Here is a 25,565-nt window from a genome sequence, read left to right as displayed (position 1 = left end):
AGAACTAACGTTTTTAGATATAGCTGTGCAGTTTTACCTTTCCAACAGGAACTCGGTATATTAGCGGGTGTAACATTCACAGGTGTTACATAATAGTAAACACTATATATTTTAAATACCACAAATAAACTCGTTTACAGACATAAACATACGTATATTATAATTTTTAACAGACACATCTACACGTTATATTTACACATATTTTTATTAGATTTAAGGCATTACATATGATGAGGATTTGTATTAATAAAAACAGAGGAGTACAAATGATACACTTGCCCGAAATATAAAATTCGAACTGAATTTTAAATTTTTTTATTTTTATTTTGAAACAATTTAACCCCGTTGTTGATTATTACAAAGTATTGCATAGAAGCAGACATGTTTTTCATTAAGTAAAAATCAATTTAAAACACAATTGAATCCGCTTCTAGACATGCCCAATGAAGATGTTCTGATTGCTGTCTAAAGCCAGGTATTTCACATTCTCGACATTCAACTCGCTACAATGGTGGATAATGTTTGGGTTGTAATTTAGATTGAAATGTCTGAAATGTATAAATACAACTCAATTAACTTGGTCTTGTCGATGAGAAATTCATAACTAAGCAAACATAAAAAAAATACATACACACACACACACACACATATATATATATATATATATATATATATATATATATATATATATATATATATAATTCTTAAGCTTTAGATATGTAAGTAAGACAATGCAAAGCAACTCACACTACCCTCTTGCCAATCCCACTTGGTTTTTGTTTTTTAGATTTTATTTTCGTTGTTTCGGTACTTAGAGCACGCTCAATCAAATTCTGCACAGCCAGCACTGGTAAAGTACCATCCATATCCGTCACAGATTTCGATCTAGTTTGTTTCTATTCTCTGGCGTACCCGATATAATTGATATCCAATTCGTTTGCTTTTGTCAATTTTTTCATATTAACATTCATAGCTTTCTTTTTTGTTTTCTTAATTTTTTTCTTGACATACTTTGATGAATGATTCCATTTATATTTCCACAAGTATTTTCTCGGGAAGGAGTAGGCATGAGGCTTTACAACACTGTGATATCGTATGTGAAATTTATTCTTTCGGGCCTGTTGCTTGCAATATCTCGTGGTAGTTTTTAGAGAGTCATTTTTTGTCCGACTATTTAAACGAAGATGTTCACCATTTTTAGCACATCCGACTTCCCAATTGTTCCTCAAACTATTTGTTTTGTATGATAGATCATTCCTAGTGTGGATTCTACTCCATCTGTTGGGAGTTTGAAAATATTATCATAGTTTTAAGTGTTAAAACAGAAGTTTTGGTGAAGATGTTTCAAGTTTTGTCTGTATAAGCTCGATTTCCGATGATTTTATGTGTGTGCATTTCTTATCAGTAGCTGCTAGGTTGAGTTTTGTTTTTATTGTTGACTTTAATGAGTTCTTAGTTTGTGTAGCATTGGTTACATGGCTATTAATGGTTGTTGTTGTATTAGCTGTTTGCGTTGAAGGTCTGTAATTACTTGTGGAGTTAGCAATCGAAGTAATAACAGCTATCACTACCGGATCTTATACATTAATTAATCTATAACTTGATCGTCTATTTTTCGCATTCCCTTCTTGGGGGGTTCTTGATATGTGATAGATTTAATAATGCGTGTGTGTTTATCTTTAATTATAATATATTTCTTTTCGTCTTCGTTTATAGAAGAGTAAGCGTGAATTGTAAACGTGTAGGTATTATTTAAAAAAAATCTATTGCAGATTATCTAGACTATTTTTAAATGAATGCATAGTTACATGAATACCATGGGAATAGAAAGGTTGGATGGATAGGAAAAGCTGTCGATGCACGGTTTCCCAAAGTTTTGTTTTAGTGGAGCCCTCAAGAAATATTTTAACGGATCATGTAACCCTTGCTGTTATAAATTCGATTAGTGGCAATATTGTAGAGAGTGTTGTACGTATTTAAATCTGAAAAATTATCGTGTAAATAGCCTCTCCACTATCAAGTCAGTGATCTTTAACAAAAACACAGATGCTAACTACAGTTTCGATAATACTAACATAGATATTAAATACAACACAAATCGTGATAAGTCATTTTATTTTTTTCGTATACAACGTTGAAACTATAAAACATTTTGTCATAACTTGCACATTGATATTTTTTAATTAAAAAAAAAAAAAAACTCAAGTTAGTTCAATGCAAGGGATGTAGTAGTTTTTTGTTTTAAATCTTAAATATTTTCTCAGAATTTGGTTGAACTTTGCGGCCACCAGCAATTATTTAGTGAGACCACAGGGTTAAACGGAACTCACTTTGGGAAACAATAGTGTGGTGTGCAAGAAAAAAAAACATACTGGTTTTGCTTTCGCAAATGTATATATACTACTTAAGCATTTAAAAAAAACCCATCAAAAAAGTAATTAAATGAGTATCGACAGGTATGTATTTAAGTTACTTTTTGAGCAAGTATCGCCACTTTCATCCTAACTCTAGTCTAACCCTTACTACAACTCTGGTGCTTACGCTGGCCTTAACAGCCATATGGCTCAATGCCTGTCTGTGATCGTATAGACAACTGAAACACGGCCTTAGTGGCGATGAGGTGTAGTGTTTTTAAGGGCTGGCCCTGAGAGATTACACAATCAACGACGCTTATTGCTGTCCGATCCTGATTTATTGCATGCAAAGTGCTAGTACAAGTACTAGTACTAAAATCAGTCCTATGAGAAGTCCGATGACAAATTTACATACAGCAACTCCATAAACAGCAAATTCATAAAAGGTTTAGCATATAGCCGTAAAACAAATGTAAACAAACAATAGGTTACATATCTGAATACACCACCACGTATAGGCTATAACATAAATATACTGGTGTTATAATATAGAAGGTTACGGATGACTAACATTAAAAGCCTAGGCGCTCAATGGTGGAAATGTAACATAGGTCTTATATTATGTTATAGAACACACACCTATCAGGGTAATATTTTTTCCATAATTGAGCGCCCAGTCATTGTTTCATTGCGTTATTGCATGCAACATTGTTATCAAAGATCTACAACTGTGCCAGTTAAATCAGACACAGGGGAGTGGGTTAAATTAAGATTCCAAAATTTTCAACTCAAACTCACACATATACTGATCGAACTAAATGAAAGCCTTTAAAAACAACTCACGTCTACTTTTTTTTAGACCACGCAGCAAAGAACAGACGCAGTATCTAATTAATAGATGTGTATCTAGGTAAAGATGCTGTCGACATGTTTTAACCAAGTGATGGGGGCCTCAGACTGCACACACCCCAATAACAGACGATTCGAAGTCACAACAATTGGAAGAAAGGTCCATGCCGCGGGCAAATGAAAACTACACACGCGTAGCAAACAGTTCACACACCACCTTGACACGTCTGCAGCTGCAAGCCCCACCCCGCAACACACAAGTCTCGTTTCGGGAACTCCCGATTTATTACAAAACATTTACACCAAGGGCTGTGTTGTGTATCAGACAGTCTAGGCCTATGTGCTTTACTCATCAGAAGTCTCTTTTATTTAGGTGATAAACCTTCGCCAAAACTATATTCTAGTATATTTAAGATTTCAAACCGTCAACAGCCTAACCTGATAAATCTAATTCTATTGAAAAATTGCTTAGAATACATGTTGAAATTGAAAAAGACATGGTGGTTATCGGAAAGCGTCTACTGGACGGGCTGATTATCACATTGTACAACATAATATCAAAAAGTGCAGGTATATTTTTAAAAAAATTAAAACATACGTATGTTTAAAAAAAAATAGTGTTCTTACTATAGCTACAAACAAATGAGTATTTCATGTAAAATGGTATAGATAAAATTGCATTTAGGAAAGAAGATAATACATTTTAAAATTAAAAAAAAAACGTTTTAATATAATGTTGCGCTAAAAAGTTAAAATAAATGATTTTCTATAAATATATATTATAATTCACTATTTAAATAAATATAAAGAGAAGCGTATGTTGCTTCTTAAGTTTTAATGAAACTGAATAATATATTGACCCGCGCTTTTCTTTACAGTTATTTAAATGATCACAAACTTTTCCCATTCGTGCCCAAGACACATGGAGCTAATAAAGCAAAATTCATATATTAGTGCATTATTATACAATTATAGACAATCATTTATTTTCTACTAATTTGTGCATAATTATATAAAAAATATCTCAATTCTTATAACTTTTGAACACAATAAAACTTCATGACTAAAATTAATTGCGCACCGAATGAACATGAAAAATGTGCGCGGTAAATAGTATTTTACATAGGACATTTTAATTAATTCTTAATAAATTAATACAGCTTCTAATTAAATTAAATTTGATGTGAGATTGCATTGTCATCGAGTCTTTACCCACGTGCCAAGTTTCAAGGAAAGTGGTTGGTTGGTTTGATCAATGACGACAGACAAAAGGCAGACAAATGCACGACAGACAGAAAGATGACGCATGGTAAATTGACGGCGCCGCTTAAGATTTTAAACGTCATTATTATTCATGATGACTTAAACAATTTATTTACCTACAAATTGATACTAATTTTAATCATTAAATTTAATAGGTAGCCTAGAAAATGATTTAAAAAATTAAAAAAAGTGTTTGTTTTTAAATACTACGATGCTCTGACTGATACGGTTTCCAGAAAAATGCGCAATCGGAAAACTGCACAAACAGAAAAATCCGCAAATACAAACTCATTATACTAATGCAATTTAATTTTGTCATATTTGAGAAAATATGATTTATTATTTTATAATGTGCATGTAGTCACTCTTTGTTAATGACTATAAATACTCGATTTAAGAAAACAAAAAATTCTATAGTTTAGAATGCCTTTTCCTTTGCGCATCTTTCTGGTCACCCGCTGATACGGTGGGTTTGTTTTTAAGGAGTGTTGTTACAGTAGCGTAGCGAGGGGGGGGGGGGACATATGTCCCCGGGCGCCGACCTTAGGGGGCGCCAAAATGGGTTGGAAGAATAAATTGAAAGGTTGAGGGGGTGCAAATCGAAACCTTGAGGGGGGGGGGGGTGCAATCAAAAGTTTGAGGGGGGGACGCAAATCGAAATATTGAGGGGGGGGGGGTGCAAATCGAAAAGATTGTCCCTGGGCGCCGAGAAGGGTCGCTACGCCCCTGTTTTGTTATGATGCAATTGACCGTTCAGTAGAAATATGTCATCTGTTCGATTTCTTCTCATTTAAATACACAGCCGGCAAAATGGGCGGGCTTAATTGGCTCTTGTCCCGATCAAGTTATTTTTTACAGGTTTTGTTTTTACCCTGGATGATTGTTAAAACATTAATGAAATTAGTTTTGTAGAAAGCAAGTTATAATTTTCTATAGTTTAGAATATATTTTTAGTACGTTTAGAACAATATTAGATAAAGCAATTCACGTTAGCATATTTTTATTACGTTCTGCTCGATATTCCAAGCGATTAAACAAAAACAAATGTACAAGTGGCAAGTTTGCATCAAACACTAATCAACCATCGTTAAAACTAGACTGGCATCGTTGAATAATACGCAAAAATAACGATTTAAAAGATATATTTCTGAAATAACCATTAAACGTTGTTTAAGAAAAACGGAATCTCGGTTTTCGGCAGCCATCATTACCATGACGACGGTAAAAAAAAAGTAGGTCAAGCCTCAGGCAAGTATAATAGTATAATAGTAAGTCCCCCTACTTTATTTAGAAAATTTTAATTAATTCATAAAAAAATTAATTAGGCATCCAATTAATTCAAATTAGATGTCCGATTGCATTGTCACGCGCCAAATCGGTCAGTTATAAGTGCTCAAAATTTCGCTTGGCAGTTTCGATCTTTGTCGACAGACAGAAAGACAGACAGAAAGTTAAAAATAAAAACTTGAATAAATGGAAATCATTACCATAACAACATTTTTTTTAAAAGTAGGTCAAGCGACAGCCTAAATTAAAATAAACTTTGTAACATACAAAACATATTATTTAGACCTACATGCATTATTATTCGCTTGATTTTTTAAAAAAATCCCCTCAAAAATATATTTTCTTGTAGGCATATTTGGATATACTATGACATATTATAATTAGACTTCCTGATCATGTTTTGCATTTGCATCTGCTTCTTCATCGGGCTTTTCTCGAATTAAAAGTGGATTCGCTTCAACAATAGGCTCAAGATCAATTACTACCTCTTCAGTTTTTCTTGCTGCACTATTCAATGCCCGATTCTGACCTTTCGCGATATCCCCTTCAGTTTTTTGTATCATGCCTTCTCTCTCACCTTGTTCCAAATTAGCATTATTTGCATTATTTTCGCCTTCTGGTCCTCCTGAAATAAAAATAATTCGAATTTAAAATGTCGTAAAGAAAATAGTATATGAAGTTTGTTAACCGTAAAACTATCAGTTACACTTCGAACATAAATTAAATGAAAACATAACATAAGATAATCCTATTAGTAGCGTCACAAGTGTGTGTCTTGTGTGCGTGTGTCTTGTGTGTGTGTGTCTTGTGTGTGTGTGTGAAGGAGGGTGGGGGGAACCATTGTTTTATCTACTTAAATTCATAACCTCGAAGTGGGAGTCCGCTGAAACAAAAAAAAAATATTTTTAAAAAGTGGTATGAACTGCGTATATAGGGTGTGTGTGTGGGGCGGGGGGGGGGGGGGGGGGACGACGGATTAGCACTCTGAGTTACTACACCCTGGAACACATGACTAGTGACGCCACTTATGCTTCTGAAACTTAAGACGGTACCTGGTAATGCATTTCCAGCTGTTTTCTTCTTACAAAATCTGCTATGTATCTTTTCTCGACTCATCCACACTAAGTAGCCCATGGCTGCTGTGATTAAAACAACTAACCCTATGCTTAAATAAAGCCAAACTGCATTTCCACCACCTGATTCAATAATAAAAAAAATAAAACAAATTTAACTTCAAAGTCAAATAAAAACAGAATTTTAGATTGTATCTCATACTTAAAAATGTTTGTAAGCTATAATGAAAAAGTTATGTATCAGTCCGTCATCGCTATAGATTTTGGAACCATAAAAATAAACAACACATGTCGTGCTTTTTACTTGCATCACAATGTCTTATTGTAAGAAATAGAGTAGGGTTTGTTTATATAACGACTTAAATTTATATTATAGTTGCCACTGTTTTTACTCTTTTGCTTTACGTAAAGAAAATATTAAATACACGCGAATTGCTAAAACATATTAAAAGGATCAATGTCAAATATCATTTTCGTTTAGTTTCCAAAAAAACTGGTATGTTTTAATAATAATAGGGTCGAAAAAACTAATTAATTAAACTGTTTTGTAATTATGCCAAGGGGGGTAATTAAAAAATAAATTCAACTCACGCTAATAAAAAACGTGAAATGCAAAATCTCTAAGAGGGAATTATTGTTGGAATAATATAATTGGCAAAATGTGAATGCAAATTCTTTAGACGTGTAACATGACATTATTGTTAGAATATTATAATTAGCATGGATTGATAAAAGGCTATCATTTATTCATTTTATTCACTGAAAGTACTGTTTACTAATTATAATTTTTAATCAAATATTCCGCACTATTATACACACGTCGTCACGTTAATAAGGTGCACAAAGGTTTTAGTTATGAAACTCTATTGTAAATTTTTAAAATTTAAAGTACTGGAAAAAAATGCATGAATTGATAAAGTGCAATATAGTAGGTAAAATACGGACATTTTAAATACTGCCTTTCATTTATTTTATACACTGAACGTACTGTTTACTAATTATTATTCTATCTTTCCGTTTGAGAACAAGCTGGGGGTTACAGTCATTCGATGAATCAGGCGCGTCCGTCGGCGCTTGGAAAGGTTGCGATTTGGCGCCACGGGTTAGACTGTGAGCACTATGCGTTTATGTTTGCATTTAAGTTGTGTTTATTGTGTGAGTATTGTGTTTGTTTTTTCGTTTGTGTTTTTTTTTTGCGTTTGCATTTGTGTTTGCATTGCGATTGTGTTGTATTTGTGTTTTGTGTTTGTGTTTGTTTGTTCCGTTTGAGTTTTCGTTTGTTTTTGCATTGTCTTTGTCTTTTAAGTTTGTAAAGCGTTTGTGTTTTCTTTTGTGTTTGTGTTTAATTTTGTTCTGTTCCCAAGTTGGTACATTAAAAATGATTCACCGTGGCTGTTCACGGGTATGCAGCTAGACAACTCGGGATATAGAAAACATTTAAAATCCATTTTTAATTACTTAAACTTTTTAAAATAGAATAGAATCTCGTAGAAAAAAGTATTCCACACCAAGTAAACGCTAAACAAAATGTGTATAATAGTGTAAAATATTATTTGTACTTTATAAATTTACACGCGTTTTTTGAGAAATCGGAAATAGCTAGAATTACCTTTTCCGCGTAACGGAAATTACTCAAAATTTGATAGAAGGCAGAGAATTAGATGTTTCACTTACATGTGCCATTTATCTTTCTGAAATCTCGAATTTTTTTGCACGATTACAAGACTTTCTCTATTCTTCGTATATACGAGAAAGTAAAAAAAACGTGATGTCATTCACAGACGACTACTAAAGTTAGTGTTCCATTCGGATTTGTATTTCGTTTATTTAAATTTTTGGCATGGAGAATTATCGTTTTAATTTTAAATTTCGACCGTCTAAAAAACCGTAGTAAAAAAAACTACTATGAATTCGGTTGAAAAAGTGTACTTTTATGAGAGCACTTAAATTTGAATTTTTAATCGAAAATTATATTTGGTATAAAATGAAAATTCGCTAATATAATAAAGACGATTTGGACTAATCTAAGTGGAAAATCTGTCTGTAGACGTGTAGTTGATCCGTAACTTGAGATAAAAGGGGAAAGAAACATCACAATAGGAGTGCTTTGAAATTGTTTAAAAAATTACTTTACAAAATAATTTTCTTGTAATTTTTTACCGTTCACATGAATAAAAAAATGTTGAAAAATACAAATTTTCAACTTTTTAACTTTTCTCCTGTGCACTTCCATTTACAGTACTTGCAATATGCTAAAGTGTTTTAAAAGTTAAATTAAAATTTCATGCTTAGTTACCTTCATGATGCAGCGATGGAAATTTCGCCTGACAAGCAAACTTGCAGGCTGGGTCTGGCATTGCCGTGACGTCACTCTGTCCCTTGACCTGACACCACTGCTTCAGTTCATCCACCGACATCGTCACGTCCAAACACGATTTGTTTTGTCCGGCATGACAGTACTCATCAAAACCATGACAGATGCCGTCTGGCAGACATTTAAACGGTCTGTCATGTGGACATTTAATCTTGACCAGATGATCCACAGCTATTTAGAAGAATGCGTTAGAATACGGTTTTTTATTGTTGTATTCATCAGGCTAAAACATATTCAAAATATAAAGATCTTTAATTTATAATTGGTTCTCAGTTCCTGGTAAGTGAAATTCAAGAGTACAAGCTACGTCATTTTATTATTTTATAATACCTTCTCATATCGGCTTTAGAGATTAGTCATTAATGACATCATTCTTCAGTCACCCTCCTTTCTTCACATATTTTTAAACCCCCAGATTTCAAATTTGCTTGTTCGACAGTTTTTATTTTGAATGTAATTAATACGCCGTTTGTATAGGCCTACCGGCATTTACGTTTTGCAAAAGGTTGGTGTGCTAAAAAACACTATTCACCAAATAATACTAAACTTTTTAGCAAATACAATTCGGAATATATTACATGGACCAAATTATATTACTATTTAATGTTAGTAAAACCTGCTAAAATTCAACTGTTTGCTTGTTCCCCTTGCTCTCCACTAAATTGTACAAAAAACATTTAAAAAAAAATCTCAGGTATTTTTCAATTTTACTTGATGCAAATTATTTTTAAAAGTGTATCCAAAATCGAATATATTCAATTTTGTAAGTTACTTTAGTATGACTGGAAATAAGTAAAATCGATTTTAAAATTCTCACTTTAATAGACACATAAAAACCAGCAACTGACCGTTGGAGAGATTGAGTGAGGGGAACCGTGCCTGGCAAGCGAGAGCGCAGAGCTTGGGGTCTCTCATGAACTCGGGTCTGAACTGACCAGTGGTCTTGCACCAGTTCTCCAGCTGGTCAGTGGTGACGTTCGTAGGGAAACACGACTCGACAGTTCCAGCATGGCAGAACTCGTCTGCGTTGTAGCAGACGCCGTACGGCAGGCACTTGAAAGGTTTTTCTGAGTTACACTTTAGCTCTGTTAGTTCTTCCAACGTTGGGGGAGCTGAAATTAAAATTTTAAACAGTTTAATACAATGTCGCATCTCTTTAAGTTATCCTGTCGATACTTTACTATTTATGGAGCAGGTTAAGTAAACTTCATCTGTTTCAGTGACCTCATAATATAAAGGGGTAGTGTGGTCAGCACTATACCCATCCACCTTCACTTTCCCTAACGTGAGTTAGGTACACATCAGAGCTAGGAGGACTCAAGAATGTCCTACGATGTCAAGCCAGGGGTCCGAACTTGGGAGTTTTGGGTTAGCTGTTGAACTTTCTACTATTCAACCACATCGTCGGGTCGGTTAAGCTCATGGTAGCTGAACCATTAAGTCCCGAGTTCGAACCCTGGGGCAGACGAGGCTCGTTAGCTGGGGAACATCCGATCATCTAGGAGAGACAACTCCATAATCAAACAACTGCTGCCTTGTAGTTTGTTCTTGGTTGGACAAAGACTATGGAAGCAAATCCTACAAGAAAAGCAAGCTGAAATTGGAGTCAACGGCCTAAATAGCGCATAACCAGTTGACACGAATACTTTATTGTGTTAGAGGGAATTACAACACTAAAATTAAGTACGAAGAAGAAGAAGAAGAAAGAACAACAGTGTCCCTCAATCTCTGTACTACAGTAATAAAATGTGAACTAGCAGTTCAGTCCTAATACTTTAAGGCGAAAAAAATGTTCAACTTTTTCTTTCACATCGGACTAGCAATGGATTGAGACTTCAGTTCCATATCTCTAATGTAAGCCGGCTGGTAGTGTGTCAGTCCTTCCTTCCTTCCTTCCTTCCTTCAGTCATTGCTATAGAATCTAAAATCTGGGTTAACTCGACAACTTACTTTCGACTACACTATTCGATTTTAGTCGTCACTCTTAATGACAACTGAGTTTTCTTGAGTCTGAGACTCATAACCATTATGCCCCCTATTTAAGATAGTAGTGAACTTGTTGAGAACATAATAATAAAAATAAAACTTTATTTTTACAACAGGCATGAAGGCATTTTTTTAACCTTGCCCATTGAATATTAAAGACGTGGTTATAATACTAATATGAACACTTAAAAAAAAGTATTTTCACAAACTTTACTTGCTTTAAAATAAAATTTTTATGTAAATTGTTAGGGAAAATATATTTGATGTTAGGCCTGATTTACAGTTAACAGTACTTCTTTATTTTCATTTAAAGGGAGATAACGGAATAAGTATTTTCAGCAAAACAAAACAACATAGTTTGAATTTAGCCCCTTACGTAAGGGAGACAATGCATGTAATAAGAAAATGAATGGATGGGGAGTGGAGGTGCACTAAGACATGGAAGTGTGACGTCATTGGCGCGGAGGTCAATTTTTGTGATATTGTGTATAGACGGGTGGAGGGGTGAGGTTAGGTGGAGATTTTGAAAATTTGCAAAAAAAAAAAAAAAAAAACCAAAAAAAAAACAACAACAAAACAAATAAAAAAACAAACAAAAGCATGACGGCATAGACAGCCAACTCGTTAGATGTTATATCGCTGACTCGTTAGACAAGGTGATGAATTCCAAAATGGCGGCAGCCACCTCTAGAATAAAATAATTGTTTTTTTTTTTACTGTCTGAGATGGCAATTCCTGTCAAGATTTTCGTTAAAGTCAGGGTTATGGTAACTACAATAGCATGAAAATTATTTTAAAATTTGTGTTGACAAAAATGTGTGAACGTTTGTTACAAATTTCCAAATCTGTTAATTTTTTTAAAAAAATTATTTCTAGGCAATACATGTTTTGACAAAATCTTAAGTAGTACAATTTTCTTACCTGCGTCGATTAAAATGATTATGCTGAAAAGTATCCAAAAGCTATTTCTAATACAATCCATTCTGGTTTCCGATGTTAATAGACTACTGCAACTTCTGATTCAAAGACATTTTCACGTAACAAATAAAACTACACATACGTTTATGTGTACAGGTGTACAAATATTTTCGGAAAAACCCAGTTCCAAGTAAGAGCTAAAAATAATATTCCAACAGTTATATAACCTTTGTGTTTAAATTAGGCCGTGGATTCAGACGTATTCTCCCTTTCTCTATCTACATATGTACATAATAATATATAGGCCTACTCCGCAATACCTAATAAATCATTCATTGTTTCTACTTTAGCCTCCTATTAAAGTTCTCGTCTAATGCATAAAAGAGAATACCTAAACTTTATAATTAAGACAAATAGGGAATTCCCGATTTCCGCTTTTGTTTTCGTTTTACACGGTCTGGAAGGAGGAAAGGGGGAGGGGGGAAATAGAGGGTAGGGTCGAATTCAGAAATTATAAAATAATGAAAAGTAGCTAATAAAACAACTAAATAGCGGCGTATGCCTACGGCGCGGGTCAGCTCGTTATAGATACGGAATTATCTTTATAATAAACCCATTCCGTCAACAGAGTTATCTTTCCAATAAACTCATTTCGTTAATAGAATTATCTTTCAAAATAAACTCAAGGTGTTAATAGAGTTATCGTTCCAATAAGTCCATTGTGTTAATAGAGTTATCTTTCCAATAAACTAATTGCGTTAATTGGGTTACCTTTCCTATAAATTCATCGCGTTAATAAAGTTATCTTTCCGATAAACCCATTGCGTTAACAGTTATCTTTCTATTAAGCGCATTGCGTTAGTGCAGAGTTATCTTTCCTTGAACTAATCTAAAATAATCTACATGTACTTAAGCAATACTTTGTAGGAAATGCCTTTGTTTTCTTTTCTACTTCATCCATACACATTTACATGCAGTAACTTAGTTTTCTAGCCATAATTTTAAAAAAAGATATATTAATTTTGTTATACATAACCTGTACTAACTTAGTCATACGACTATATTTTAAAGCACATATCTATTTCTATATATATATTATATAACCTGTACAAAAAAAACCCAATCTAAGCTTTCACTCTTAGAACTAACGTTTGTAAATATAGCTGTGCAGTTTTTACATTTCCAAGATTAGCGCATTGAGTAAGCACATAGTTATTATCCCTTGAACTTTTCTTTTTTTTATTCCATCCCTACACGTTTACATCCAGTAACCCTATTTTAAAATAATATATTAACCTTGTTATACACAACCTGTACTAACTTAGTCGTATGATTATTTTTAATCAGACACACACACACACACACACATACATACATACTCACACACACACATATATATATATATATATATGTTTATATATATAAAACCTGTACAATATATATATATATATATATATATATATATATATATATATATATATATATATATATATATATATATATATATATATATATATAAAACCTGTACAAAAAACCAACTAAGTTTGCACTCTTTGAATTAACGTTTGTATATATAGATGTGCAGTTTTATATTTCCAATTGGAGCTCGGTATATTAGCGGGTATAAATTCACAGGTGTTACATAATAGTAAACACTATATATCAAATCCCACATATAAATTCGTTTACAGTATATGTTTTAACAGACACATCAACACTTTATTTACACATATTTTTATTAGATTTATGACATACAACATGATGATGATTTGTATTCATAATAAAGCAAGAGTAATCTCTCCTAAACTTTCTCGAATATTCTTATATAACACTACGCGGGATGGCACTCGGAATATAGAAAACATTTTAAATCCATTTTTTTATTACTTAAACTTTTAATAATAGAATAGAATCTCGTAGAAAATTTTTTTTACATCGTATTTACAGACACACATACACACATACATGCACACACACACAGACATACGGACAAAATTACAAAACTATGTTTTTCTCCTCAGGGAGGTGTGAAACGTCGAGATTTGTAAAAAAAAAGATCTCGATGATTTTGTTTTGCACGATTACAATACTTTCTATATACTTCGTATACGAGAATGTAAAAAGATTCGTAAAACTCCACCTCACACAAGCGAGATATTGTGACATAAGTAGTTTGGCGTGGTAAACAAACATAATGTCGCCCTAAGGTAAGTTTAAAACATGTAACACAATAATTTTAACAGTAGTTTAGTATTAACATAATGCCTGATGAAGAAATGTTGTCAGACGTTTGAGTAAGCTGTCTTGTATTTGTCATGGAATTTGAGAGTATTATGTACATGCTCAGCTTAAGACCAGGTCTCAGCAAGTGACTATAATCATATAATTAAATATCACACATAATACTTTGCTGCTAGATAATTATTATTTGAGTTAAATTTGACTTTAACACACACATTTATGCAGTTAACTATCATCAAGGAATATTGTTGTTGAATGATGATTCATTCTGTTAAAAGTTTACTGTAACATATTTAAGGAGATGATACTCAGGAGCGAAACGGTAAAATATAAAAAAAAAACACACATTCTTTTCTTATAGGAAAAAAAACGATTTGTTTAGTAGCTTTAACAACTGAGTTTAGTAGTGTGCATCTTTCGCCCAAGAGGTTTAAAACTTTACCGAGACAATAATTTTCTTTTTAATTTGAATAAGTGAGCACAGTTTTTAAACGCTTGATTTTATGGGTGAATCCAACATCGCAGAAAAACTGTACAGTTGTCACCAGAGGCGTAGCGACCCTTCCCGGCGCCCGGGGAGAAACTTTCAATTTGGCGCCCCCGTCGGGAGCAAATGTTCAATTAGCACCCCCCCTCCCTCAATTTTTTGATTTGCATCCCCCCTCAAACTTTCGATTTGCAACCCCCCCCCCCCCCCTCAAACTGCAAAAGATGCAGCTAAATTGACATTTTAATTTGTTTTTTGCAACCCATTTTGGCGCCCCCCTAGGTCGACGCCTGGGGACATATGTCCCCCCTGCTCCCCCCCCCCCCCAATCGCTACGCCTCTGGTTGTCACCAGCTGAAAACGTACTTGGTAAAATTAATCTCTGAATGGGATGTTTTGGGCCGAGATTCTAGACCGAGACTGTTGGTATACTTAAAAAAATTACATTCAGATAGATTATTATTACACATTGCACACAATTTGATATTCGATAAAAGAAGAACTGGAAAAGAGTGTCACAAATTAAAAACAAGGAATTTGCTTATAGGTTTATAGTATAACACAACATTAACAGTTAAATCCACAAAGGTTAAGAACAAAAAAAAAAGAACAAAAAAATCCTGGCGTGGAGATTTGATAAGGACATGAGAGTTATTGAAAAGTGTTGGGGAACGATTTAGTTGGACGGGATAGAGTTTAATTGCCAAAAGTCATGAATTCGGACCCCTGAGCAGATGAGGCCTTGCAGATTGTTTTTTTTTTTCAATGGACAAAGGCTATGAAAGCAAATCCAGAAAGAAAAGCAGTCTGAAGTAAACAAATACTTCTTGATAGTGTTGGCGGATACTCTAATATTACAAGGAAAAACGAAGAAGCAGAAAAGAGTTGGAAATAAATAAATAACAAAGAATAAAAAATATAATTGGAGAAGAAAAAAACACCAACAGCAACAGAAGTGAGGGGTGACAACACAATAAAAAAATTGGCTAAATGACTAGTCAATGGTAAAGTCTTTATCAAGCACATGGCCTCCGATTGTGTGTCACTGTACACGATCGGGGGGTTATAAGTGCACCAGATAAAATTGTTTATTTATTTGCACAATCTTGCTTAATATAGCGTCAATACGTTGAAAAAATAATTATTTAACGAGCGCTTATTTAGTGACCCCATCCCCATATTAACCAAAGGCTGGTGTACAGTGTTCATGACAATAAACGTTTTTAAATGATATTTTCTGTTGCTGCGTCGTATATAGTAGACTACATCGTGTTCGTTACATTTTACGTCTGTTTCTTGGCATAAGCAAGATAATTTAATGAAATACAAAGTAGTAATATGGTAATTGTTGTAGTATATACATTTTGTCATGTTTAAATCATCAAATGGACATTTACATAGACTAGATTCACCTCCCCCCCCCCTCCCCGATTATACTAACTTTAAAAAATCGATATTTCGGGCACCCGTTTTCTTTACTGTCCGTGTAATTAAAAACGCAAGGCTTTTTAGTATTATAAGAAAGATCACATATACACAGGAACTACTCTACAACAAAGACTGTACAGTTAACTAGAAGGCTAAATGGTTACAATGTACAAAAACTAAAAAAAACGACAGTGTATTTATGTTTTTAAAATTAAGTATACATACCGTTTTGAATACTAGTGGCTTCACAAAGATACTGAAAAATGTGTATTTTCCCAAAAAAAAAGGTAATGATAAAATGTTAATTCATTGGCAATAAAAATAATAAAATTGTAAAATTCAAATATACATTTTTGTTGAATGATATATATTATTTTATAATTAAAAACTGCTTTAAAACCATGGTTATAGTATAAATACTTTGAATTAACCAAATCAAACATACATTAATTAATTATTTCATTGTTAACATGTGATGAAATTTAATACTATTGTAAGCACGAAGTTCCAATCAAATAATTTATATGTAAAAAATAATATAATACACTCTAAAAACTGTTATTATTACTAAACATAGAAATAGCATTTTCAAACAGTCTTGCAGAGAGTTAGTTGAGGCGAAAAAAAGTTATTAAATACGTATGAACTTATATCCATCTGATATGTCCATCTCAATAAACAAGTCCAAATAAAAACGATTTTTTTCCTTCTGGTAATTGAATAGCATAAGACAACCTTTAATTCTCAATACACATCTTTCGCTAAAATAATACAATTTATTGTTATTTATTTGATTTTTTTTTTTGTAATCCACATACTTGGATGTCTTCAATGGCATATTATATTATACGATTTCCTCGTCCTCTTCTGCCTCTTTACCTTCTTCTGCCACAGGCACTGGAACATACTCTCTCCTTTCGCCGATAAGTTGTTCGTCCTCAGAAGATTGTGCTTCAATTTTTGAGGTGTTTTTCACAGCTTTGGTTCCTCTTTTATTGATATCATCTCCAGCATCACCAGCATCCATCATCATTCTTCCTTTCTCACCAGTGTTATTATCCGCATTGTCATTGATGGCATTATTTTCATCGATTTCAGCTTCTATTGTTACTGAATTGGAAATAATTCAAACTTAAAATTAAAATTATTTAAATAAAAACAAGATTAGATATTATTGACTAAAACATTATAAATTACAAATGGAGTAATTTTATATGTAAATTGTTTTAAGTAATAATACTACCAAAATGTACCATTTCCTAATTCAAGAACCAGAGTTAAAATCATACTGTAAGTCTATTAACTATAACTAAATAAAACACAACACAATCTTATATAATGCTTCACTAAGTGTGTTTGTGTGTGTGCGGGGTGTGGTGGTGGTGGGGGGGGGGGGGAGTGACACCAAATCTAAAAACAGAGCAAAATGTACTAAAAAAACCATTGTTTTATCCATTTAAAATCATAGGCCTTAAATGGTGATACTGAAACGAAAAAAAATGTCGAGAGCTGTGTGTGTAGAGATGGGGGGGGGGGGGGAGAAGAAAGGGAATGGCACCTTAGCTATTGCACCGTGGGACACCTGACTTGAGACAGCACTGATTCTTTAAGAACATTAAAACGTTACCTGGTGTTTCCTTCTTGCAACACAAAAATCTAGAGCATACAGGAGGTATCTTGTCTCGTTTTTTCCAAACTAATCCAATTACGGCAGCCGTTACTAAAACTACAACAATTAATCCTATAAATAGATAAAGCCAGATTCCGTTTTCACCACCTGATTAAATAAACAAAAGTAAATTTAATGTTTATTAAATTCTTTTTAAAAGGTAAACTAATTAATATTAATTTAAGTGACCTTAAATTTTAAGTGTTAAATAAAAAAAAAGTTTCATAAATAAGTTCAGTACAATAAATACCTTGGCTAGACATAGAAGGGAATCTAGCATGACAGGCATGAATGCAGGACAATTGTGGATACACACTGACGTCATTCGGTTTTATGTCTCGACACCACTGCATGAGTTCATTCTCCGACATACTCTCGTCAAAACATGATTTGTTTCGTCCGGCATCGCAGAACTCGTCATAACCATGGCAGACGCCATCGAGCAGACATTTACATGGTCTTTCTTGTGGGCAGCTTTTATTGACCAACTGATCTAAAACTGTTTTGAATAGTTTAGTTTCAGCATTACTTTGTCAAAAAAGTGACTGCAGTAATTAAATTTACGTCGCTGAGTAATGAATTATGTGAACTATGTTCATTTAACCATTTTATTATTTAAGTCAGTTTTTTATTAAGCGCATGCGTGACTTTTAGTCGCTTCACAAGACGGGGCAGGTGCTATCCGCAATGGAATATACCATTAGGGAGGGGGCGACACCAAATCGATAAATCGTAAAATTTACTGTTTTAAAAAACTTATCCAGTTAAATAATAGTAGGGGAAGAGGGGACACCAAACAGAAAATGAAAAATAGAGAGTGCATCCGTTTCTACGACTTCTGTACATCAGGGGATAGTGTGGCCAGTACTAGTCCCATCCGCCTCTATTGTTATACATATAGATATAGTGTTATAGATACTAAACTAAAGTTAACTAAATCAACATATAACACAAGTTTTAATGGAAAAAATAATATACCTGCACGAAGTAAGTTTGGGTATTTAAATTGACAGGCGAACTGGCAGGCTTTGTCTGGCATAGAAGTGACGTTAATCACTACCTTATCCATACACCACTGCAACTGTTCTTCCTCCATCATTGTCTCGTTGAAGCACGACGTAACCATACCGTTATGGCAGTACTTATCCAGACCGTGACAGATGCCGTCAGGCAGACATTTTAACGGTCTCTCCAGTGGGCACGTTTTGTTTGCTAGTTTCTCCAAAGCTGGTGTTAGGAAACAATACAATAATTTATAATTTAAGTTTTGTTTGGGAATATTTTTTTCTCTTGCTGGAAGGAACTTTTGTGTTCGGTGAGTGCATAAATGACGTCACACTTTAGGAAGGGGGTTTCAAACAACTGGTGTTTAGAAAGTGTGACGTCACAAGTGTATATTTGCAAAACAGTTCTTTTGTAAACACAATTTTAAAATGTATATCAAGCTTAAAATGTTTGAAGTTATAATAAAAAGAGAATGATTAATCCATAATTTACACTGATTTTTATTTGTAAATAGATTTAGTGATTAGAGAAACGCCAGTCAAGTCTAACATGAAGCTCTATTATTTTTGGAATTTTCTAAGTCAAGGGAAACAGCTAAATTAAAATGTACAGCGAAATTAAACGAGCTTGGTTATATCCCCTTAATGAAGATTAATAAATACAATGGGTTGATGCTAAAGATCTACAAAGTTTGTGTTCTTAAATTTTGGCATGGCTAAATTGTTGTTTTAATTATATATAGCACTTACTCTATAGTAAAAAAAAACTACAATGAATTTGGGGGAAAACGTGTGGTTTTTAAAAGGGTACTTGAATTTGAATTTTTAATTGAAAGTTATATTTGGTAGCAAGGCAAAAGTGCTAAAATAAGAAATGAAGATTTGGACTAACCCAAGTAGAAAATCAAATCTTTATATAGAAATGTGGTTTGAGAAAAAAAAGGTGAAAGAAACATCACAATAGTGAATATTAATAATGTTGGAGATTCCTACAGACAATTACTATAATTAAATATAGTCGAAATGTGTGTAAGAAAAAAAAACAATATATTTGTTATATTTACAGCGTTCTAAGCTTTCTAATGGTATCAAATACACTATGTTTGGACAATTTAAGCCCTATTATGAATAATGTAAACACGTAGTTTAAAAGTTACCACAAAATTTGGAAAATGCTTTAAAATTGTTTTTCAAATATTTTACAAAATTATTTTCTTGTTATTTTTTTCCTTCCACATAAATACAAAACGTTGAAAAATACAAATTTTCAAATTTTCAACTTTTCTCCTCCTTTTCACCTCCCATTCAGAGTACCTGCAATGTGCTAAAATGTTTTCAAAGTTAAATAAATATATCATGCTTAGTTACCTTCATGATGCAGCGATGGAAATTTCGCCTGACAAGCAAACTTGCAGGCTGGGTCCGGCATTAAGGCTAAGTCACTCTGTCCCTTGTCCTGACACCACTGCAAAAGTTCTTTATCCGACATCGTCACGTCCAAACACGATTTGTTTTGTCCGGCATGACAGTACTCATCAAAACCGTGACAGATGCCGTCTGGCAGACATTTTAACGGTCTGTCACGTGGACAGGTTATATTGACCAGTTGATCCACAGCTATTTAGAAAAAAAAACAGTTATAATCCGGTATTTTTTTATTGTATTCTTCAGGATAAAATATTCAGAAAATGAAGAACTTTAGTTTATAAATTTGTATAAATTTGTATTAGGTACAAGGTACCTAATTATTTTCTTTTTATACTCCCTTCTCATATTACGATAAAATATTTCGGTGTGCCGAAAAAAAAACCACTATTCACTATTTTATACTCATTTTTTTTTTAGAAAATACAAGTCGGAATATAACACATTGAAATATTTAATCTCAATTTAATGTTAGTAAAACCTGCTAACATTCATTAGCAAATGTTTTTATACTTCAAAAGACTGAAGTCACACTTTCTTGACACCCCCCACCCGTATTACACCTTTTTACAAATGTCTGACCCCTTACCCCTTCTATTTAATTTGTAATGAATTATTTTAAAAGTTTTTATCTATAATCAAATATTCTATATTTGTGAAGACACTTTAGTATGTCTAGAAATAAATAAAAACAACCAAAACTTATAAATTAAAAAGACGCATAAAAACCAGCAACTGACCGTTGGAGAGATTGAGTTAATGAAACCATATAAAACCATATAAATTTGACTTAAAACTTCCCACTTTAATAGACACATAAAAATCAGCAACTGACCGTTGGAGAGATTGAGTGAGGGGAACCGTGCCTGGCAAGCGAGAGCACAGAGCTTGGGGTCTCTCATCAACTCGGGTCTGAACTGACCAGTGGTCTTGCACCAGTTCTCCAGCTGGTTAGTGATGACGTTCGTAGGGAAACACGACTCGACAGTTCCAGCATGACAGAACTCGTCTGCGTTATAGCAGACTCCATAAGGCAGACATTTGAATGGTCTGTCAAAGTTACACTGTAGAGCTGTTAGTTCTTCCAACGTTGGGGGAGCTGGAATTAAAATTAAAAAAAAAGTTTAATACATTACTATCCTGGCAGGTAAGGTAGACTGCATCTGTTTCAGTTATCTCGAAATATAAAGAGATAGTGTGGTCAGGTCCGTGTGCCAGGTACCCATTAGAGCTGAGTAGACACATAAACTTCATACGGTTTCGAACCCAGGATCAGAACTCTGGATCTTTGGGTTAGCAGCCAAACGTTCTATTGTTCAACCACACCGTCCCTCGATCTATGTAACATAGTAATAAAATTTGAACTACCACTTTAGACCTAATACTTTAATAAGGCGGGAAAACATATTCATCTTTTTCTTTCACATCGGACTAGACGTCAGTTGCATATCTATAATATAATCCGGCTGGTATTGTGTCAGTCCTTCCTTCCTTCCTTCAGTTATCGCTATCTATCTTTCTTTATACTACTAAAACTCAAGTTTCTTTACATGTTTGAATATTTATTTGTTTGTCTGATTGGCTACTGGAGAGAATTTGCACTATTTGAGCTGTAAAATAGTATGTACGTAGAGAACAATTTAATTTTTGTTTTGAGACAGACTGTTAATCATAAATTTATTTAAAGACCTTAATTAATTAATTGATTTATTCATTGGTAGATTAACCACATTAATTATAAAAGTTTAAAACATTGGCGTTACTTTGAGAGAATAGTGACGTTACATGATTTGTTTACTTAAATACTTGATATAAATCTTTGTGATTTATCTATCTAGATCTAGAACAGGTCTAATCTAGAGCAGAGTGTCTTCCAGGCATCTCTTCGGGGGGCCTTGCGCCCCCCCCCCCGAAAATTTTTTACCGCCCCCCCCCCCCCCCCCCCCCCGAACGAAATGAAATTTATATAATTTATACAGAAAATATATACTTTTAACAGTGTCCGCCCCCCCCCCCCCCCCCCCGAAGAAAGTTTACCGCCCCCCCCCCCCCGAAGATTTCAAGTGCCCCCCGGAGAAAAAAGTCTGGAAGAAACACTGATCTAGAGCTAGCAAGAGTTACGCAAAAACTAGACTTAAGCAAACCAATCGTAGAATCTAGATAATTCTATCTAGATCTAGATAATAATGAGTTTCTATACTAAACTATTTCAGCCCTTCATTATTTTATATAAATCTTTGTTTGTTTAGCTATGGAATTGGCTAATTTAAGATAGGGCCTATGCGCGTAAATCAAGTTGCATATAAATTATACCACAAAAAAACATCAGTGAAGTCACGAGTTTAGGTAGCTAAGTTTGGGTGTAGGTGGCACGGATTCTAGACACATCACGTCAATGTTAAAAAAAATGTTTCGATTTTTTATTTATTTTTTAGATGTGAATGATAAAGTTGCCTATCTGAAATTGGCGGGATTCAGGAAAGAAGAAGTTGAGTTCACCTGTTTCTTTGTTCTAAGCATATGAAGGGATAATCTGGTCAGAGACATGCAAGACCGGAATAGTTTTTTTTAAACGATAAAAACATGTTGTCTGAGACTTGGCGGGACACTGCGCAGGTGAAATAGAGCTGAGTAGGTCACCTGTGACGTCAGTATATGATGTGATAGTGTGGTCAGATTTATTGCTCAGCCGAAATAGGTATTTTTAAAAGATAAAAAAAAAAACGTCTTTTGGAATGTGGGATCTGGTTTTTTGTGACGATATTTGACAGACGTGATGTTTTTTTATGGATAAACCCCGAAACCCACAGTCATCCAAGGGATGACGGGTAAGTCTTGTAGAATCTAAAACTTGAAAAAATTATCATTGAATTTTTAAAAAAAACCACGTTTTCTGATTGAACTAAAAGTAATTACAATTACTAGGTTATGTCCCTTTTTTGTACAAATCAATAGGAGTCTAAAAATGATCAATAAAATTTTTCCATGGATCAATTTAGTAATAATAATAATTGAATATTGTATTGTCATCGGAAACAAAGCTTCCCTGAAAATTTCAGCGCGATAGCTAACTGGGATGTGCCCGAAATTTCGATCGCAAGATTTCATGGAAAAACAAACAAACAAACAGACGCGAAAGCAAGTTAAAGCAAACGTGGGAAAAAAGATTCACAGTGGCGAAGCACGGGTATGCAGCTAGCACTATATATATATATATATATATATATATATATATATATATATATATATATATATATATATATATATATATATATATATTCGCCCCGCACTTATCCGAGTGGAATGGTACCTGGGTGGACTCGATTATTTACTTTCGAATACACTGTTCGATTACGTCGTCACTCATAATGACAACCGAGTGCCCTAGAGTTTGATAATCATAACCATTATGCCCTCTCTTTGAGACAGTAGTAGTTACTTACTTTAGAATACTTATTTTTCTGTAAATTGTAAGAAAATGTATCAATACATTTAATGTTAGGACAGATTAACATTATTTTCCGCTAGCAAACAGTAAGCAGTACTTCTTTAACTTCATTCAAAAATTAGAAAACTTAATTAATAGTTTCTGCAAAACAATATAGTTTCATTTTAACCCCTTGCGTAAGGGAGACAATTCATGTAATAATAAAATGAAGGAAGGGGGAAGGTAGGTGGACTAAGGCACGGGCGTATGACGTCATATTAATGGGGTGGAGGTCAATTTTAGTTACAGTGTGTATCGATAAGGGGAGGGGAGGGGAGGGGAGAGATTTTGAAAATTTGCAAAAAAAAAAAAAAAAAGCGATATGGCATAAAAAACCGACTGATAAGTCGCTATCTCGTTGATTCGGGTGAAAAGTTGGTGAATTCCAAAATGGCGGCCGTCAGCTCTAGAATAAAATAAATGTTATTAATGTATGAGGCGGCAATTCGAGTCGTGGTTTGGGGTTGGAATCAGGACTATGGTAGCTACAGTAAACCAAAAAAAAGTATTAAAAAACAACAGTGTCGACAAAGTGGTGTGAACGTTTGTTACAAATTTTCGGTTTTTTTTAATTAAAAAAAAATATTTATTTTTCTTTATAGGCAATAGTCATGTTTTGTCAAAATCTTAAGCAGTAAATTTCCTTACCTGCGTCGATTAAAGTGATTATACTTAAAAGAATCCAAAAGCTATTTCTAATACAATCCATTCTGGTTTCCTATGTTGATAGACTACTGGAACTTCTGTTTTAAAAACATTTTAACGTAAGAAATGAAATTACACATAGGTATATGTATACAGGTGTACATATATATTAGGAAAACCCCAGTTCCGAGAAAGAACTAAAAATACTTTTCCAATAGTTGTGTTGTTTGTGTTTAAATTCTGACGCTGTCTAACTCTCTCTATCTACTTAATATGTATGTACACAATATGTGCATAATAATATTTAGGCTACTCCAAAATACCAAACATTTATAATTTCGTATTTGCTGCCCTATTAAAGCTCTCGTTTAGTGCAGAAAAGATAATCCCTAAACTTTACAAATAGGGAATTCCCGATATTCCACTTTCGTTTTCGTTTTACACGGTCTGAAAAATAAAACTCTTCATCACCTAATCTTTTAGCTATACAATTATGGATACAGAGTTATCATTCCAATAAACTCATTGCGTTAATAGGGTTATCTCTCCAATAAACCCATTGCGTTAATAGTTATCTTTCTATTAAGCGCATTGCGTTAGTGCAGAGTTATCTTTCCTTGAACTAATCTAAAATAATCTACATGTACTTAAGCAATACTTTGTAGGAAATGCCTTTGTTTTCTTTTCTACTTCATCCATACACATTTACATGCAGTAACTTAGTTTTCTAGCCATAATTTTAAAAAAGATATATTAATTTCGTTATACATAACCTGTACTAACTTAGTCATACGACTATATTTTAAAGCACATATCTATTTCTATATATATATTATATAACCTGTACAAAAAAACCCAATTAAGCTTTCACTCTTAGAACTAACGTTTGTAGATATAGCTGTGCAGTTTTTACATTTCCAACAGGAACTCGGTATATTAGCGGGTGTAACATTCACAGGTATTACATAATCGTAAACACTATATATTTTATATTTCACAAATAAATTCGTTTACAGACATAAACATACATATAGTATAATTTTTAACAGACAAATCTACACGTTATATTTACACA

The 25,565-nt window shown here is 33.5% G+C and overlaps 2 protein-coding genes and 1 long non-coding RNA gene across 3 annotated transcripts; all 3 read right to left on the bottom strand.

Moving 5' to 3' along the window:
- Positions 1 to 435: 435 nt before the first annotated feature.
- On the bottom strand, positions 436 to 4,535 carry LOC131949475 (uncharacterized). The gene is made up of 3 exons (XR_009388169.1): positions 3,198 to 4,535; positions 748 to 1,278; positions 436 to 548 (listed from the first exon to the last, which is right to left on the bottom strand). It is a non-coding gene; the product is annotated as an uncharacterized LOC131949475 (long non-coding RNA).
- Positions 4,536 to 5,213: 678 nt separating this feature from the next.
- Positions 5,214 to 12,262, bottom strand: LOC131949472 (uncharacterized). Its single transcript, XM_059311377.1, has 5 exons — positions 12,108 to 12,262; positions 10,049 to 10,312; positions 9,123 to 9,371; positions 6,806 to 6,949; positions 5,214 to 6,378 (listed from the first exon to the last, which is right to left on the bottom strand). The coding sequence occupies exons 1-5, from the start codon at positions 12,166 to 12,168 to the stop codon at positions 6,134 to 6,136; spliced, it is 963 nt and encodes a 320-aa protein (XP_059167360.1). The 5' UTR covers positions 12,169 to 12,262; the 3' UTR covers positions 5,214 to 6,133.
- A 2,911-nt stretch (positions 12,263 to 15,173) lies between these two features.
- LOC131949469 (uncharacterized) lies at positions 15,174 to 24,647 on the bottom strand. Its single transcript, XM_059311375.1, has 7 exons — positions 24,494 to 24,647; positions 21,194 to 21,457; positions 20,302 to 20,550; positions 18,908 to 19,156; positions 18,180 to 18,428; positions 17,888 to 18,037; positions 15,174 to 17,370 (listed from the first exon to the last, which is right to left on the bottom strand). Exons 1-7 carry the CDS (start codon positions 24,552 to 24,554, stop codon positions 17,105 to 17,107), a joined length of 1,488 nt encoding a protein of 495 aa, XP_059167358.1. The 5' UTR covers positions 24,555 to 24,647; the 3' UTR covers positions 15,174 to 17,104.
- Positions 24,648 to 25,565: the final 918 nt, after the last annotated feature.

Source organism: Physella acuta, unplaced genomic scaffold (genome assembly GCF_028476545.2).
Source record: "Physella acuta isolate Inbredline_101_S28 unplaced genomic scaffold, ASM2847654v3 ptg000698l, whole genome shotgun sequence".
NCBI classification, from domain to species: Eukaryota; Metazoa; Mollusca; class Gastropoda; family Physidae; genus Physella; species Physella acuta.
The sequence above is the reverse complement of the archived record's forward strand: the minus strand, read 5'-3'. Positions and strand labels throughout refer to the sequence as shown.